We start from the raw sequence: 18377 nt of genomic DNA, 5'->3' as shown, positions 1-18377 counted from the left end.
GTAGCAAAACTAATTTTTTTCCCTGCTACTTCCTGCTTGTTACTTAGAGTTAGATTTTTAATTTTGAGAACATGTGAGTTAACTCTCCTAAGTCAAACAAAGTCTCAGTGCCTTTCCTTAAGCACAATAGTAAAGGAGGAAGCTTTTTTCTTATTGGGAACTCAGCTAACAAAGCTAACCATACAATAGTATGGTCAAAGAAAACAAAACAAAAATCATTTGAGTTTCAGTTCAGTAGTACAGCACAGAGTGCTTTTACAGAAGAAAAAAAAGTTTTCTTAAGCTGTGCAATGTTTTTCTTAAATTAGGTAGCTATTTTGATTTAAAATCCTAGTTCTGTACTTAAAATATTAGTTTTTCTTTAGAATTCAGAATCCTTGTTTACTTGTTACTACAAATTGATGCTGTAAGCACTGACTTGCAAGAACCTATACAGAAATGATTTTGTACCAAGAACAACCAAGACTAATATAAACTTTGTCTTTGTTTTCAGTCCAGAGGAGCTTCCTGTCCATGATGTGGTGATAGAAAAGGTAAGTCCACTGTCCTCCAGGTTTTTTACTAGTAAGTAAACATTTACAGATTCATAGCTTTGAAAAACAAAAATCATTGTGAAATGAGTTGATAAAGCATTTTGGTGATTTGCATTTCCAAAGAAGCACATTCCAAGTCCCCTTAGAAGTGTTGTCCTTGAGGCCACAGATCCCTCTCGTTCTTGTATTTGCTCCTGTCAGTGACAGTGACTGTTCCTCTCCCATTTTGTGGCCTGGTGAAGGAAATGGAGCTCACACCCAGCTCTGCCCTGAAAGAGTGAAAGCTGTGGTCCTGTGCCAGGAGCTGCCATCAGCTGTGTGGGGGATGGATGATGTGGGTGAGGTGGTGGCACTGACACCAAGGTGTGCTCTTCTGTCCTGAGGAGCGTGGGGTGCTTTGTTGCTTTGGGAAATGGTGACAAATACTCTGCTGCCACTACAGTGTGGTGACCTCCCTTGGAATGCTGAGTTGCTGTGCTGGGTGTATTCCGGATGTGCAGGTCCTGTTAGCAGCTGCTGCGGGTCCTAGTCCAAAAATCCTTCTGCTGCTGGAGGGTTCTGAAGAAGTAGTTTGACAGCTGATGTGTTGGGAATGTGGAAGAATAATGGGGAACTGAATTTCTGCTTGTCTGGGCCTAGTTACTGTTGGTATTTCCCCTTGGTCAGTCCGATCTGTTGTTACCTCTAACACCAAATCAAATCAGAAAACTCCAGATAAAGTATTTAAAGCTGTAAGTTTAAGTTGGTCCTCTTGCCTGCACAAATGAGTAGAATACATGGAAAAAGGATGGAATGACTTAATTCAAGGCAGCTCAGCTCCTTGAGTGTTAGGAGCACCAGTCCTTCTGAAAATTGCTTTAAGCTTCAATTATATACTGAAGCTAGTAAGAGATGCTTACTGTAGAAGAGTGGAACTTGTAAGTCTCTTTTGTTTTGCCTTGGTTCATGTGTGGTTTTGCATACACAGCATGAAATGGTTGCGTTTTCCTGCCATGTTTCATTACATTTAATAACACAGTGAGTGTATGTGTAATTTCATTTCCATCAGAAGGACACAGCAGGGGGTTGAGTCGCTGAGCAGAAATATCAGGCAGCTTGCAGCTACTGTGGTAGATGTGTTTTGAAGCTCTGATGCTCTGTGGCTTTGTAGTTAGCCTTAAATTATTTGGGAGAAATAGTGTCTTGGTTCTCTGTCCTAAATTGTGTTCATGCTGTCTCAAAGTGTCAGCATAGAAACTGTATTTATGGAGTCAGTGTTAAATTGCAGGTCTAGTGTGTTTTTATAATTATCCAGTGATGCTCCTGCATTAGACTCCTGGTTACACTCCTGATGGTATCCTGACCTCTGCTGGTCTGAGCTTTATCTGGCTTCTGTCAGCAGGGCTTGAATTTTTGCAATTTTCAAGATACCATTCATAAGGATTACTGTGTTATGTTAATGTAGGCTAAGATTAAAAGCTTTCTGCACAATGTCTTTTGAAGTCACTCGGCAGAACTCTTTATGCTTTCCTTTTGCCTTGTGAATTTTAAAAAATATTCCTGACTCAAATTTTCATTTCATTTGCAACTTATGTAAAATGTTGATATTCTTGTGTATTTGTAATCTATTCTTCAGATACAAAAAAAATCCTTAGACTGGTATTTCTGTGTGTGTATGTATTTTTGGTCATAATATCTTTACTCTGTTACTACCTTAGCAGTAATAATTACTCATTTTGTGCTTCATTACTTTGCTGCACATTTGATATCTTAACTGCATCAAATTGTCCTACGTTATGAACTACTTAAATTTGACACGAATCATCCAGCACATCTCAGATAAAACAAGGGGAGGAAAGATTTTCTGGAGGAGGAAAGGAGACAGAGCTGACATCAGGAAATCTGGAGTCTGTGTCTGACTCTGATTTTGAAGTTCTATGAAATGTTGCATAAGTAATTTTCAGTTAGGTTTTATTATTGGTTTACTTGATTATAAATTCTCTGGAGAGCAATTCAGCAAGTTCTGGTTTTGTGTGAGGCTTCTGCTGAAGCATTGCTTTAAGTCCCTGGCACACATGCTCCCAGGGAACGTGGAGTGCTGCACACGAGAGGGGTGCTTGCCAACTTCGTGATCTTTGTGCTTTCACTAGTGCATTGTTTACTGACATGAGAGTAGGAAACCAGCTCTGCTTCAAGTAGGCATTCTGTTACTCCCAATGGCAAAAATGCTTCAAAGTGTAAAATGTACTCAGAAGACAGATAAATAGATTTTTTTTTTCTTTTTTTGGTGACAACTACATGAAACTTGTCTGAAAGAGCAGAAGCAGCATCCCTCTGCTCTGCAATGGGCTGCCTCAGATCTGTCTGTGTTTTCAGTGTTGTACCTGTTAGACATGAAAGTGAGCATAATACAGACAGGGAAATAAATAGCTAAAAGTTTTCAACAACTGAACACAAAAATAATTGCTATTTTGACTACAGTAGCATCACTTGAGAACGGGTGAGTTGACACAAAGACATAAAAGCTTGAACAAATATACAATTGAAGTGAGCTTCTGGCTCAAAAGACCAAAAATCTTGAAAGCAGATCAAACATACAAACAAAAAGACTGTGGAAGCAGATAAGGTTTTATTTTTTTTACCAATTACATGAACAACCTGTTGAGGGCAGAGACCTTTCCTGACTTCCTGTTATTCCTGCAGCCTAAACTATGCCTAAAGAACAGCTGCTTTAAGAGATGTTGAAAATGCTGATTACTTAAAGGGCTTGCAAGTGTGAAGGAGAATCAGAAACAGTTGTGAAATCCTGGAAGCAACGGTTTTTCTAGCCTTCCCCTCTAACATAAGCCTTAAGAAATACCTTAAAAAAAAAAAAAAAAAAGGCAAGTATTTGATATATTGCCCAATACAGCCAGAACCTGAACAGGAATGTGGGCAGTTAATTCTAACATTAGTAGTTAGATTAGGTTGAAAGAGTAGAGGCACTTCTTTTCCTCATAACATTTTAATACTTGTGCCAGGCTTACAGAATTTGAATTCCAACAAAAATAACTTGAAAACGCAAACCAACTTATTTCCAGGACATTTTGTGGACCTACCATAGTTGGGGTGGACCTAAACTTCATTGAGTTGTGCTTCTGTTAATGCAAGGCTTTGGGCTCCTGATTAAAGAAGTTGAGGAAGTTAAAGAAGCCCATTTTATTGCATTACTAGCCAAGAAGGAATGCACAAGTTCTGATGGGCAAAAGCTAGAAGTAAAATTAGAATTCTATTGGGACAATAAGTAATAATTTTCTTTTATATCTCCCCAGAATTTTTGGATGTAGTTGACTTTATAAATACTTAATGAAAGTATTAATAACATCTCAGTATCCTGCAGAGCTTTAAAATTAAACTTTTATATTGTTGCCACATTGAATGACTACCATATGAATATCCTCCCTGTCTTTATTTCCTGGATTTGAAGTTGGAGATAGAAGGGCTATCCTTTACAATAAAACTAAATTCTTGTTTATATTCAGCTCTGAAGAGAAAGCAGTAGCCACACACAGACATATTTCTGCTTTAACCCTTCCAGTCTGGGTCTTCTGCTCCAAAGCTTTATTACAGAGTTGAAATAGTCTAATTAAAAACATGTAAAAGCACACAGCTAACTATTAACTTTATAATCAGACACACTTTGCAAAATGTAAAACTGAGCTGTAAAAATAAGTGCTAAAAGTCTTATGATTGGAACTAACAAAATACAGATTTTTTTGGTCGTGTAGTGCCAAAGTGCCTTGAAATTCCGCGGACTGATGGCTGATTCCAGGTTCTGGTTTGGTTCCCAGATTCAAGAAGCTGATTGCAACTCTATCAATGTTTTCATAGATAGAAGGGCAGGCTCTTAAGGTAGTAGGACTGTACTTGCTAGACTACTTAATAAAACTATTATGAGAAGATGGGGTTCATTTGTTTTGGTTTGGATTCTCATTCTATCACCTTGCCACTGAAATCTTCTTGTCAGTAATAAAATTTAAGCTGATACATCTTCAGAAGAAATCCTTGATGTTAAGTTACAGGTTAATTCAGGTGAAAGTGTGCCGTGCTGAGGAGGACAAGTATGGCAAGGATGTCTAACTTCTAAAGTCTAAAAATTAAAGCTTATTCTGCTCCTGCGCTGTCACTTTTGCATGCATTTGTTTCTGTTCCTTTTTTACTTTGTGCCTTTAAAGAAGGGATGGTTTGTGTGATGACTTAAAAAGAGTAGCTAATTATGTTTAGGGCAAGTCTGGAGAAAGAAGATCATTTCAGAGACAACTAACTTTCAAGTGGCTTGCAGCAGAAAACATTTGCCTGGAAACTGAGTATTAAAAACAAATGGCAGGTTTTTTGATTTCTTTTTTAATTTGCCAAATATGTAAAAACAAAACTTCCAGAAATCATGTACTCAACCTCCTCTTACAAAATACAGTTTTTCCTTAGTGCTGAAAGTAAGAGTTTCTGCTTGGTTTTTGGTTGGGTGGTTTTTTGGCTATTTTAAATGAACTGATGTTACTTTTTGTCATTCTCAGATGACTGAATAAAAAAGTTCATAATGCTCTGTTAAATTTCTTGTTATTTTTAGAAAAATATAAATAACTTTAAATGCATTAGTTTTGGAGATACTAAAAATTTCTAATTCCTTTTCAGCAAAAGCACCTTGAAATTGAAAGAACTACAAAATGGATTAAGATGCTGAAAAGCTGGGAAAAATACAAGAATAGTGAAAAGGTAAAATTCTGAATGCTTTTATCATTGGCTGTTGCTTCTGAAGGAATGTATACCCTGAAATTAGATATCAAAGCCTGTCTTTGATATTTGAAAAAAAAAGCAAAAAAAAAGCAAATCACACACTGAAAGAACAAGGTTTTTTCCTCTTCCAACATGCAGTAATACCTAATGACCCAACAGTAATTACTTAACAGAATTTTTGATCAAATGCAAGGAATTGTGTTCAGTGTGTTCATGTGTGCAGAATAATCTGTGGACAGAGTGGGTTATGTCAGGTGTGCCATTAAGAGCTAAATGCTTTCACTTGCTTTAAAAGCTCGGTGGGGACTTCCGTGTAAACAGTTCATTTGCTGAAATTGTGGTCTTGGTCATATTAAAATTATGGAAGTGTTTCAGCTGGAAAAAAACCTGCTGGAGAAGGCTGTTTTCCCAATACTGGGTTCTGATGGGCGGGGGGGGTGTTTCTGGTCTTTTGGCTTGTTGGGTGGATAATGCACATAATCCCAAATTCAGATTCCTTCTTCTCTTCAACACAGTTTAAGACTTACATTTTCTGTTGGAGGTTCTGTTGGTATTTTTTGATACTGCTGATCCACCTGTACTTTACAGAGGACCAAGGATAGCTGTTACGCATCCCAGGTTCCTACCCTGATGACTGGTCTGGGATGGCCTTACTCCCTTGCTGGCCTTCTGCTTAAGTAAATTATCTATGCAAAGTTGAGACCTTAGAAGAGAGAGATTTAGACCAGAATACTTGTTAGCTTGATGAGCAGAGAGCTGAGATGCCACAAGTAAAGCAGAGGGAGAAAGATACTCGGCATGTCCTCTGTTCATCCTGTCTGCTCACTACCTCTGTTTTTGAGACTGGTAACTTCTTTGTTAAAAACCATAGCAAGTGGTTGATCTCTTTCAGGGTATAGCTCAAAATCTAGAAAGTCCATTTCCTTAAAATATTATGTGAATGCATGAAAAATAATTATTTTTTCCCTAAGTTTTTCTTATAATCCTACTTTCTGTCCTGCCATTTTCTCTGGGTGGAGAAACCAGGGTCTTAACACTTGTGACTTTGTTTTGTAAATGTGGCAGTAAGGACATTTTAAAACAAATATATTCCCAAGTCAGAGGGACAATAAAAAAACCTCTGTAACAGCTACTTTGTTTGCAAAGAGAATGTTAATTATGACATTTAAGGTAGCACAATAACCATGTGTCATCTAAGCAGCAGTGGTTGTGCTCTTCAGTCGCTGGTGACATCAGTTCACGAGACACTGAGTTAAATAATCCTTTCTTTACCAGGCATGCAGAAGGTCTAGCAGATCAGCTGAGCAGAAAGAGTTTCAGTTCATGTAACAAATTATAGGGTGAACTATAAATAGTGGCCAGAATAATTCAATATGTTCATAAAGGGATGAACTTGGCTTGAGGCTAGGAAAAATTTTCACTCATTGTTGAACTCTAGTGAAGCACATGAGATTTAAAAAACAAGGGTGTTTTCCTTATTCTTTCTCACATCTTATGTGGTAAGTGAACCAGAAGTTACAGAATAAAGAATCAACTGCTGCCTCCTCCTGAGCATCCAGTGGAAAGCCAGACATTATTTGTCACTACTCTTTATGGAAAGACTGGCCATGTTCTCAGAGTCGTGCAAAACTCACAGTTGAAGACAGTTTTTATCTGGAAGTGTGTTGGAAGAATGCACCAGCTTTCCAAGCTCACATTCTTGAAACGTGGAAGGAGTAGTTACAGGAACAGTTCCTCACTCTTGTTTCCTGTCTTCACTTGCCTGGATGAAGTGGTTAATTTTGCTAAAGAAAATGAACAGCCTGTGTGTTAAAATACTCACTGCACCTGACATTGCCATGGTTTCTGTGCAGTGAGGCTGCTCCCGAAATGAATGTTCTTTAGAAACAGCACTGAAGGGAACATTGCAGCAGCAACAACAGTATTAATGTTGTAGAATTATAGATTATAATTGTAGTGATGGCTTGGTTTTGGAAAATGTTGTATTCAAGTCATGCTTGTGCTCTCAAATAAGTAGAAAGGGAGACTCAGAGAAAGTGATGGTTCCAGGTATACAGCAAATATGTACAAAATACAGGACTTTGGACAGCCTGTTTTTGATGAGCCTTCATAATACACAGCTAAGAGAGCTTTGCCTTGAAGGAATCTGTTCATACTGTACACATACTGTAAACAAATCCATATATTTGATTCCATTATCCCAAACTGTCATATGCGTAATTGCAAACTACAGTTTTCATTCAGTACTCTTGCAGAGCTGCCTATGGGCTGCTTCTCAACTTTTTTTTTTTTCTGTCATAACTTCACAAAGAGAATAAATGAGAAAACATTAACACACTGATGGGTGTGTGTGCGTGCATTTGAGATGCTTCAGTTTACATCTTCTCCTGGTCTTGACTGCTGAAAAATATCTCAAGAGATAGATGAGGCCTCTGGGAACCTCACACTGTTCTCCCATTAGAACTTTTGTGCTAAACCTTGTAAAAAAGATGGGGTGTGGAATAGAGATTAGGAATACGTGACCATGAGGAATTGGAAAAAAGTAGAAAAAATGTCATATTGAGACTAGAAATGTGCCATGCTCTACCATATTTGGGTAATAGTTTAGGGGTATTGAAACATGATGTAATAAAGTGAGCCTGTGTACAGCTTTGGAACAGTGTAGAATCACAGAATCATAGAGTGGCCTGGGGTGGAAGGGACCTTATTGATCATTGAGTTCTCGCCCCCTGCCAAGGGCAGGGACACGTTCCATTAGACCACCTTCCTCAGAGCCCCATCCAACCTGGCTTTGGACCCTTCCTGGGATGGGACAGCCACAACTTCTCTAGGAACCTGTGCCAAGGCCTCACCACCCTCACAGGGAAGGATTTCTTCCTTATGTGGGAAGTTTTTTGTTGCCTTTATGTCTCTGGCCAGATTTGATCTCACAAGGTCTTTTAGCTCTCTAACCTGATCCCTGGCTGCTCAGATGGTCCTTCTGTGTTCCTCCAAACTGCCTGTCCTTGCTTTCCCCCGTAGGCTTCTTTTTTCTGTTTGAGATTGTCCAGGCACTCCTGTTCATTCATAAAGGCCTCCTGGTGCTTTTGTCTGACTTGCTCTTTGTGTATAAAACTCCTTGATTCCTCTGTGGTTATATAGGCATCTCTTTCAGTGGAGTTGTCATGTTTCTTACAGATAGCACTCTGAAGTGTGTAACTGCCCATGTGTCTTTGCTTGATTGATATTTGTCAAAATACAGCTTTCATCTCCCCATCAGTCATTTCTTATGCAGGAAGTGTCACAGAGCAGCAAAGTTTGTGTTTCAGTGTGGTCCTTCTCTAGTTTGTGCTTTTATTTCCTATTTGTATTCTACTCCTTAGTAGTTCAGGGTACAATCAACCACCCACAGATAGTAAATCCTTCCTGGCTTAGTATGATCATAACTTTCAGGAAAGATTAAATAAAACTGTTATATGTTGTATTCCCATTTGAGTATTTCCACCAAAGTATTTCTGTCTTTCCCTGTCTGCCTTCATCTGTCTGTGATTGAAGTTGCCTAAATTGAAGGGGAAAGGAAGAAGAGAAACAATCAGGGTAGCTGCCATTTCCAGCTGTTCTGGCATTCACACACAGTATAATAATCAAGTCTCCAGTTTGTTTGGAGTCTGAACACAGAGCTTTAATGAAGAACCCTCTTTGCATTCCTGAGATTTTTGAATGTGATGGAGCAACCCTTCTATTTGCACTTTTTCTTCCTTTTATGCAACCTACAGAAGCTGAAGAACCTCTGAAGGCAGCAGCCTTTATAAATATATTTTCTTTTCATTATAAAGATACTTTCTTGTGAGACTTCAGATTTTAATTCTTATACTTCTCATCACTGATTCTTTTTGAGGTGGCAGAGTCCCTTTGCTACTTGTGCAGCTCTTCCTGACAGCTGAGAATGTTTTATTTTCAAGAAAACCAACTTTATATCTTCCAGGAGCAATGATGCCAGTTGCCACTCTTCAGGCCAGTGCTGTGTGACAGTGGCCTTATTTCTTTTCCAGAAACCAGTTTGGTGTATGAGCTGGAGAGGGGCTGGGCAAGGAAGAGGAGGTTGTATGTTTTCCAGGTGTTTTTACATGTTGGACATTATGGCCTTCATTAAGATGACAGCTAAATTTTTTTTTGTCTTCTTGCTTTATAAGGATTTTAGTTCATTCTGTATATTCAGTGTATTTATAGGTCCAATTTGTTTTTGCATGAGAAGCTCCTTTGAATTCCCAGGTGATAGGGCCTCATTTAATATCAGTTTCTCCTACCTTCTTCAGGATCAGCAAAGCAGTCTTACTAATAATTGCAAGAGTTTGACTGCTGTCTTTGGCTGAATATCATCTTAGATGTGCTGCAGAACTGTATTTTTATGTATTCTGTGTTTATAGTTACATATATCAAGGATCACTTTATTTTTTCTATGTCCTGTGTTGATGGAAACATCCCAGATCCCATAACCCCATTATTTGAATGATGAATGTTTTCACAGATGTATGTTTTTATCTCAACTCTGAGTTTATATATTTGTGTTTTGTTTTGAGCGATTATCTTAAGAAAGCTGTAAACTTCACAAATTATTTAAAATTAACTCAGTATTTCATCTTCCCAGAAGAAGAAGAAAAAAGTAACTTCCTGAATTTTCTACTTTATGTTTTAATTATTAATTCGGAGAGAGGAGAAAAGTAGATAAGAGTTCTGCAAGTATATAGATCCAAGTGGCATTTCTCAGCGGAGTTTTATTCTGGTATTACATAAGGACATAGAAGACAGCAGAGGGCACTAGCATGGTGCTTATGGTGAAGACATTCAGCTAGTTAATAATCAGTTTGCTCATTTCTATTTTCTTTAACTGCTTGGTGAGTGAATGATTATCAGAAATTAATTTTGCAGTGAAGTGTGTGAGTTTCCCCCCCACTCCCCAAGGTGCAGCATAGCTGTGTCATTTCCACAAAACTGCAGCACTGCATAGGGTCATGGAAAGGTTGGGGTTGGAAGGGGCCTCTGGAGGTCACCTGGTCCAGTGCCCTGCTTGAGCAGGGCCACCTCCAGCTGCCCAGGACCATGTCCTGATGCTTTTGATATTTCCAGGGTTGGACACACCACAACCTGACTAGGTGACCTGTGCCAGTGCTCTGTCACCCTCACAGTGAAAATATGTTTCTTGCTGTTCAATGAAAATCTCCAGTGTTTCAGTTTGTGCCCATTGCCTCTGGTCCTGTGACTGGGCACCACTGATCAGAGCCTGGCTCTCTCCTTTTTGCACTTGCCTTTCAGGGTGATGCAAAAGACAAATTGATAAGATCCCTCTGAGCCTTCTTCGCACCTGGCTGAGCAGTCCAAGCCCTCTCAGCCTTTCCTCATGGCAGAGAGGGTCAAGTCTCTTTATCTCTGTAGCCCTTTGCAATGTGTCTGTGTGTGTTTTGTGTTGAGGAGCCCAGAACTGGAGTCACCAGTGCTGAGCAGAGGGAAAGGATCACCTCTCTCAACATGCTGGGAATACTTTTGTATTCCCATATATTGGTGCAGCCCAGGACACCATTGGTCATCTTTGCTTCAAGGGCATTGCGCTGGCTCCTGCTCAACTTGGTGTCCACCAGGACCCCCGGATCCTTTTCTTCTGAGCTGTTTTCTGCATGGTGACCCCTAGAATGTTCTGGTGCCTGGGATTGTTCCTTCCCAGGTGCAGGGCTTTGTACCTCTCCTTGCTGAACTCTGTGAGCTTCCTGTCAGCCCATTTCTTCAGCTTGTTAACATCAATCTGGATGGCAGCACAACCCTCTTGGTCTATCAGTTTTCCATCGTACATGAAAATTTTCACACTTGTTTCAGTGTTCTTTTTTGTGCAGTGGAGCCTATGCCATGACTGACATTTCTCTCTTCTGTTATCAGATAGTGGAAGTCTTTGGTCTTGTGTTCTGCTGAGTCTTTTGGCAGGATCTGGTAATGACTTGGTATGACTGAGAGTTTTTTCTCTGCCTGCCTCAATAAAAGAATAATGGAACAGCAGAGTCAGCTGAATACAGATCTAAAATGGTTTGCAGGAAGCAGTGAATGTTATTTGAATTTATTCTGACAGGTGGTGCAACAATCAGAACTTAGCTACTAAAATGTTTGCTTTCCTCTTGGTTTGTTTTTTGGGGATTTTTTTTTTTTGCATACCTGTAGTGAGCTCATGAAGCTGTTCACCTCTCTGTCTTTTCTGTTCTTTTTAAAGTTATAGTTGCAACTCACTTTTCAAACTTTTCTGTGAAAAGCACTTCCACAGTTCTCTGTCTCAGTTTTTACTACTGCTTTAAGGGCTTTTCTAGTGTTTGGCTGTTTGAATCTAGGCAGTACAGAAGATGGGAAAATTGTAAATGCCATGGAGTTGTCTGAAACTGGAGATTCTTCTCCTTCAGTTTTATTTTCCAAAGAACCCCTGAACAGCAATTCCACGCTTTGGATGGATGCTTTGAATTGTTTTAATTCTGTTTGGCTAAGAAGCTATTACTATAATGGCTTATTTCTGGCCTTTTATATCCACCTGACCTTCTCCCAAAATATTAATTTATACAACAGCAGTAGTCTTGAGAATTTATTCTTCAACCAGTTGTCTTCATTAATAACCTTTTGTTCTTGGAGACATTTGAAAATGAGTTGAAAAATTGTAATTAGCTGAGAAAAATGTTTGTTACGAAGGTATTCTGTTGGTAGACGTGGGTCTGAGGAATAAAACTATCTGTCACTGAGAACATAGATCAGTGCATTTTTTTTTCCTCATAGTTTTCTTCCAAATATCCAGAAAAGGTACTGCAAATTTAGCTCATTCTCCTTTTCAGTAGACAGGCTAATCTCTTCCTAGGATGGCTCCGCTGTAGTTGGGGGAGTTTGGTTTTCAAAAGATTGAATTTTCTTCTGTCCCACCAAGAGGTACCCTTTTGTCTGGATCAACACACACTGAAATCCTGTGTGACCTGAGCTCAGGGTAACCATCTGTAGAGAAGGCTGCTTTGGAGCTCTGTGTTGTTCTTCGTCTTTACAGAAGAAACTGCACTGGCACAGCTGTGCTCACACTGCAAGTGTTGCTGCTGTAGTATTCTTAGTATTAATGCAGAAAAGTTTTTTTTAAGGAAGCACAACATTTTTTTTGTGGACAGCCTCTAGGATGGCTGTTGTATCTTAAACAAGTTTATGTTTTTCATTTGAAAAAGGAACAAGGGAAGAAACTCATAACCTTAGTTGTGCAAGAGTTACAGATTCTGCAATCCAGACACAAATCCTTGCTGGCATTAAAGACACCTTTAAAGAGCCAATATATTCCAAATGGCAGGAGGTTTGGAAATATACTGCAACGAGGGGTTCATTAATTTTCTAAAACTGGAGATGTGAAATACGTGAAAAGCAATCCTGTCTTTGAGGAGGACATTGCTTTAAAAATATTTCTTATTGCAAACATAACTTTTATAAAAATGTTTAAAGGAAGTGGTAGCTTTGTCAACTGAAATTTTTAAGGTCTGACTTCCACTGTAGGATAAATATGAAGAAAAAATTGGAGAGCAGTTGTGTGTGGTTTGCTCTCTTTTAAACCTAATTGTCTCCCTGTGTAATCATTAAAATAATGGTAAAAACATAACTTCAGAAAGGCTCATTTTCTGTGTCAGAGTTGTCTTTTTAATTTTCCTTGTCTTAGATCTGTCTTCAAAAGATTATTACACCTTTTTGTGTTCTTTTGTTTTTTGTTTGTTTTTTTTTTTCAAATGTTTTAATATGCATGTAGGAGACTGATTTTTAGTTTAGAAATTACAATGTGAGATCTGTTAGCTTTAGAAATGGCACATTCTGGTTTTTTGTAATCCCACAGTTTGTTTCCTTGCATACATACATTTGACCATACTGTCACAGTTCTAGAAGAATTCAAAAATCAGTTCTGCTTTTGGATTTTTACTGACAATTTTTAAAGCTTTGTGATTTTACTGCTTGCTTTTTGCTATTTCTATAAATAGACTGTAATTACAGTGAGTTCCTATTGGCTTATCCTGAAATAGTGTTGCTAAGAATCTGATTTTTGGGATCTGAATTACAAAATAAAGGTGATAAAATTTTGATAGACCTTCCTATATGCAAAAGTCATGGCTTGAAAACATCACCTGGGATGGTTTGGCTTGTGTGTCTATTTTGTCTCTGTGCCTCTGGATTCTGTCAATAGGTCCCAAATGGCATTGCTGGACATGTTCCTCAAAACAGACTGGAATACTTTGTCCACTGCAGGTCATCCCTTTCCTAGGGTGCTTGGTGTAATTCCATTTTTATCTTTAACATGTATAGCATCACTATTCTTTTTATTCAGAGAATTGTAAATTGGGCTGCATTTTTACCTTCTTTTCTTTTTTTGTAGTTTCATAGGAGAATTTATAAAGGAATCCCACTGCAGTTGAGAGGACAAGTCTGGTCTTTGCTGCTTGATGTTCCTAAGATGAAAGAAGAAATGAAAGACTTCTATAATGTGAGTTTGTAGAATTTCTACTTGATATTAATTTAAAAATACCAGGTGCTAAAGCTACAGGCTTTATTAAACCTTTTCTGTTGTGAAATGTTAAAAAAAAATAAATTAGAAGTTACATTGCACTCTGTGTCTTGTTTTAGCTAGGAAAAAGGCTGTGTATTCAAAAGCTGAGCTGAGATTGAGTCTGAGTAGATGAGCAGTCTTATGAAAGAAGATTGGTGTTGGTTGTTGTTGTCATCTAAATTTTTGTGTCTGTTACCTTCCTGATATTTCTTGCTCTTTAGTCTACAGGCTACTTTTTCAGACTAGTATTTGTTTAAGTTCCTCAAGAAGACCAGTGGGAGATCCAGAGGAGGTGAAACAGTGGTTTTGCGGAATAATGTAATTGTGGGAAAGAATGCAGAGTAAGATTAGAAGCATTTAAAAATAGGTGAAATCATCTTTAGGAGTTATTAATGTCATCTAATGCTCAATGCAAAACAAAGAAATGTTTGTAGTTCAGAATACAGAAGTAGAAAGAGTTTCTTCCATCATTATTTGATTTGTGATACACTCATCTTGCTGCTCTGTTTTCCTATTTCCTGAAGTGATATTAACACTGTTCACTGGAAATGTCACTTACAAACTGCACTTTTAACACCTTAGCACGTGTTTATTGCAGGTCAAATAGCTTCTTTTAGTTCTCTTTGCAGGGGAAAGACCAGTTCTTACCCTTCTGTCCTTCCTGTTTCTCAAACTTTTGTTACCTTTCTGTTCTCTCACATGTGAAGCTGCCATGATTGCAAGGGCTCAGGGTGTGCTTCTTTTCCTATAGTCCATCAAGTCATAGGTGTTTAAAACTAGAAATTTTCCCCTTGCTGCTTTTCTGTCTGTCTGGGGGACAAATCATTCTGGGTGTTTTGTTTAAACTGTACTGAAAGGTGCACATAGTGCACATTGTGGTTAGTGCTGTGTTGGTTCAATCACTTACAAGTAATTCTTCACGTACCTAAAGCTTCTGCTCACGTTCAGCAGAGTTGATGCATGCTATTATTCCCTGTTTGATCCCTTTGTTATTATTTTTGACTTTACTATTGTTTTCTTGCAACTAGAGTCAGTAGAGTTTTGCTTTTTGATTGTCTGTGGTATTCTCTGATAGTCAGAAGTAATCTTTTAAAAATACCATATTGAATCCAGGGTCTTGCAAACCCAACTTTAACAACAGATGTGAGAAAAAATGACTAAGAGTCAAGAGAAAATTATTAAGTGCAAAAAATAAGGTGTCAGTCTAAACCTGTGCGGGTTTCATAAGTATTCAATTACAAAAATGGATTTAATTATAAAACACTAAAGCAAGTGCTAAAGTAGACATTTTCTACAGCTACATTAGATTAGAACAGAAAGACAGAGGAAATTGCTGGAGAAATGTCCATTATCTATATTTAGATAATAACTGGCAGCTATGTAGCTATTACTTCTGCTAGAGAAAAAGACAAGAAAAGTATGAAAACCACACTAAATAATTTGCTTAAAGCCTAGTCTAGAGCACTTGCAACTCAGGTTCTTGTTCCTGAGTACCAAAATTAATTTTCTGTCTTTCTCTTGTGCTGTGCCTGCCTGAGAAATACCAATAAGAAATTTGAAATGCTGAAACAGACTTAAATATGGGTAGTGAATGATGTGTCCAAAGAATGTCTATTATGGGATTGGTCTTTCTACATCTTTACTCTGTGGCTGTTTTTGACTCATACAATTTGGATATGTAAACACTTATTTTGGAAGTTAAAACTGCTAATCTTGTGAGTTGCTATTCTGTATTGTTTTAAATGACATGATGGCAATTAATTCAATATAGCTATACAGTCAACCAGGTTTGTGTTCTATTAGTTCACAGTTATAAGCTTCTGTTCTTTACTGTACTCCCAGAAATTGAAATGTCAAGCACGAGGGTCTTCGCCAGATATTCGGCAAATTGACCTGGATGTGAACCGGACGTACAGAGACCACATCATGTTTAGGGACAGATATGGTGTAAAGTAAGTAAACTTTGATCTTCCCAGAGATGCCTTCCTTTGATTTTGTATTATTTTTCTCCCAGTATCTAATTCAGTACCAAATAAAGCAGTATTTTTGTATGTGAGCATTTGATTATTTGCAACTGTAGGCCATAATGCTTTTGGATTTCTTAAAAATGTTTTCTTTCGTTGTTTTCTGCTGCCACAAGATGAGGAATATTTGGCAGCTGTCATCTTTAAAAATGCTTAACAGTGGAAAAAGTGGGGCTACGAACATCAGTATTGTTGCTCGTTTGCAGCATCAGCACCCTACTGAGACGAAGAGGGTATTTTTCCCTTCTGTCTCCGTATGAGTTCAGTTCTTAATCTCCTTTTCTTGCCAAGGCAGATTTTATGTTAGTCAGCTCTTCTCAAAAAGTGGTACTCAGAGCTGTGGTCTTTAATGTGATAATAAAAGAAACATTTTTTTACATTATTATTCTAGATATTTTGAAAAAAAATCCTAAATCAGGGGAATTTCTCCGCTGGCTGTAAGGAGGGAGCACAGAGCAGAGATTCCCAGGCTGAGATGGCTCCATGCAGCCAGCTCAGTTCAGATCCATTTGTGCAGGGCTGGCAGTGCCTGTGCTGCTCGGGCCTCTCTTAGTTCTGTGCACACATTTCACATGTCAGCAGAAGCTCGTTGCCTCGTCAGTTTGGGGTTAACACAAGCGGAGCCAGCTCCAGTCCCTGTGGCTGTTGTAGCCATGCCCTCAGAGTCCATACGAAAGCCTTTGGCTGCCTAAAGCAATTTCACACTTGGAATAGATCTTGGAATTACTGTACATATATTATGCATTTCCAGCAATGCCTCGATGAAAAATTTAGAAATCGTTTCACATAGCAATGAAATAAAGTCCCCTGGGTAAGTCAATTGCTTGTTTGACTTTTAAGTAGACTGTATGTCTTTGAAGGTTCATTCTTTTACAGGTCTTCAGTGTTATTATTTGCATCTAGTGCAAATAATACTGAAATCACCGGTATTCTGTGTATGGAACTGTGACTGGGATTGAGCTCCTAGCCTCACTTTCATAGGGTCAGTTGAGGGTACAGGAGGTTCCTGTGTAGTTTGGGGACCTGTTAGTTTGTCATTGTAAAATGAGGCTTCATCTTAATGATTAGTGCCTTGTTACACTTTTCTTTAGTTACTGAAGAATGTTCTGCAAGAGGGTAAACCAGAATGCCACAGTGCAGATGTTTTGATAAAATTCTCCAAGTATAAATCCTCTTCCCAAAAGAAAATAAGCACCTTCAGGCTTATGCTTGCTTTTTTTTTTTTTTTTTAGCCTGCTAATATTTTATTCCATTCATTGATTAGTAACAGGGAGAAAACTTCACTGTACAGAAAAAGGACAATATGCAAAACTCTGCTGTTAAATTTTAGCAGTTTTACTTGAGGATGAAAGTAGACATTCAGATATTCAGATTCTCTCCTGAATAGGTGACAAAAAATAGCTGTGATTTTAAAAGTTGATTATGAGAGCTCTCCACTATTACTTTCATATATAACATGGAAAGAGCAGAGTTGTGCTGGCTGGTTTGGTGTTTGGGGTTTTTTGTCTGGCTACCTTCACAAGTTAGACTGTTTTACAGAAAGCAAGGGACCTCTACAAAGCTCTGTGTAATTCTGATTCTAGCTCTGAGGTACCCAGAGATCAACAGAGGGCTGAGCCAGAGTTAATACTGTTTTTCTTCAGTTTGACAGTAGCAGTCACTAGAGCAGACTTTAATTTCAGTGCCAAGATTAAGACACCTTTGTGGCTGCTTTGTGTATTTCACATCTTCACTTCTACATCTCTGTTTGGCATCAGTAACAGCTGTTAGTGTTCTGTAAGCACAGAAATCAGGTTTGGGGAGTTTAAATTTTGGCATTCAGAATAAATCTGTGTTTGAAATGTCACCCATGCAATGTTTCACTTTACGTGTCTGTAAAAATGATGATGTGCCACCACTCTCTTCTAAAGTATATTGATATTTTTGGAAACATTTCAACATGTAAAACATCATAAAGGTGCTAATTATGAAATAAGCTTGAAATCAGAAGCACTTATTGTTGTGAAGTGTTGTTTAGCCTGTTCTTTATACAAGTTAGATTGAGAAAGCGTGTTTCCAAAATCCAGTTCACTACTACTATGTTTTTCTGTTTTTTGAAAGATAATAATATTTTTTTCATTTTCTACTCTTATTTCTCCAGGCAACAATCTTTGTTCCATATTTTAGCTGCATATTCCATATATAATACGGTAAGCTGTGTTCCTTCACACTTAAATCTGGTTTCTTAAAGCCTGCTGTAAGATAATAATGTGCATCTTTTTCTCCCTAAGAAAACCAACAGACATTTCAGACACCTTTTGAAGTACATAGAAATAAATAATTTGTTGACAAATTTTGAGCTGAAGTTAAAGCATCTGAATTATGAGTTTTATTGTACAGACTGAACTATGCTTATGGTTTGTACTAAGAATAATGAATTTGCATTGTGCTGGAGTGTTATGTGATTGATATTCCCCCCATTATATTATTTGCCTCCCTTTCATTTGAATTACGGGGAGGAAAATA

General features: G+C 38.1%; 1 protein-coding gene across 1 annotated transcript in view; it reads left to right on the top strand.

Moving 5' to 3' along the window:
• Positions 1–18377, top strand: part of LOC131573024 (USP6 N-terminal-like protein) — a 62716-nt gene that overhangs the window by 23296 nt on the left and 21043 nt on the right. Inside the window, exons 4-8 of the mRNA XM_058826593.1 lie at positions 494–533; positions 5184–5264; positions 13678–13785; positions 15691–15800; positions 18013–18061. Coding sequence (XP_058682576.1) covers positions 494–533; positions 5184–5264; positions 13678–13785; positions 15691–15800; positions 18013–18061 — 388 coding nt within the window. The remainder of the gene's footprint in view (positions 1–493; positions 534–5183; positions 5265–13677; positions 13786–15690; positions 15801–18012; positions 18062–18377) is intronic.

Source organism: Poecile atricapillus, chromosome Z, assembly GCF_030490865.1.
Source record: "Poecile atricapillus isolate bPoeAtr1 chromosome Z, bPoeAtr1.hap1, whole genome shotgun sequence".
Classification (NCBI taxonomy): domain Eukaryota; kingdom Metazoa; phylum Chordata; class Aves; order Passeriformes; family Paridae; genus Poecile; species Poecile atricapillus.
Note: the sequence above shows the minus strand (reverse complement) of the source record. Positions and strands in the feature narration are given on the sequence as shown.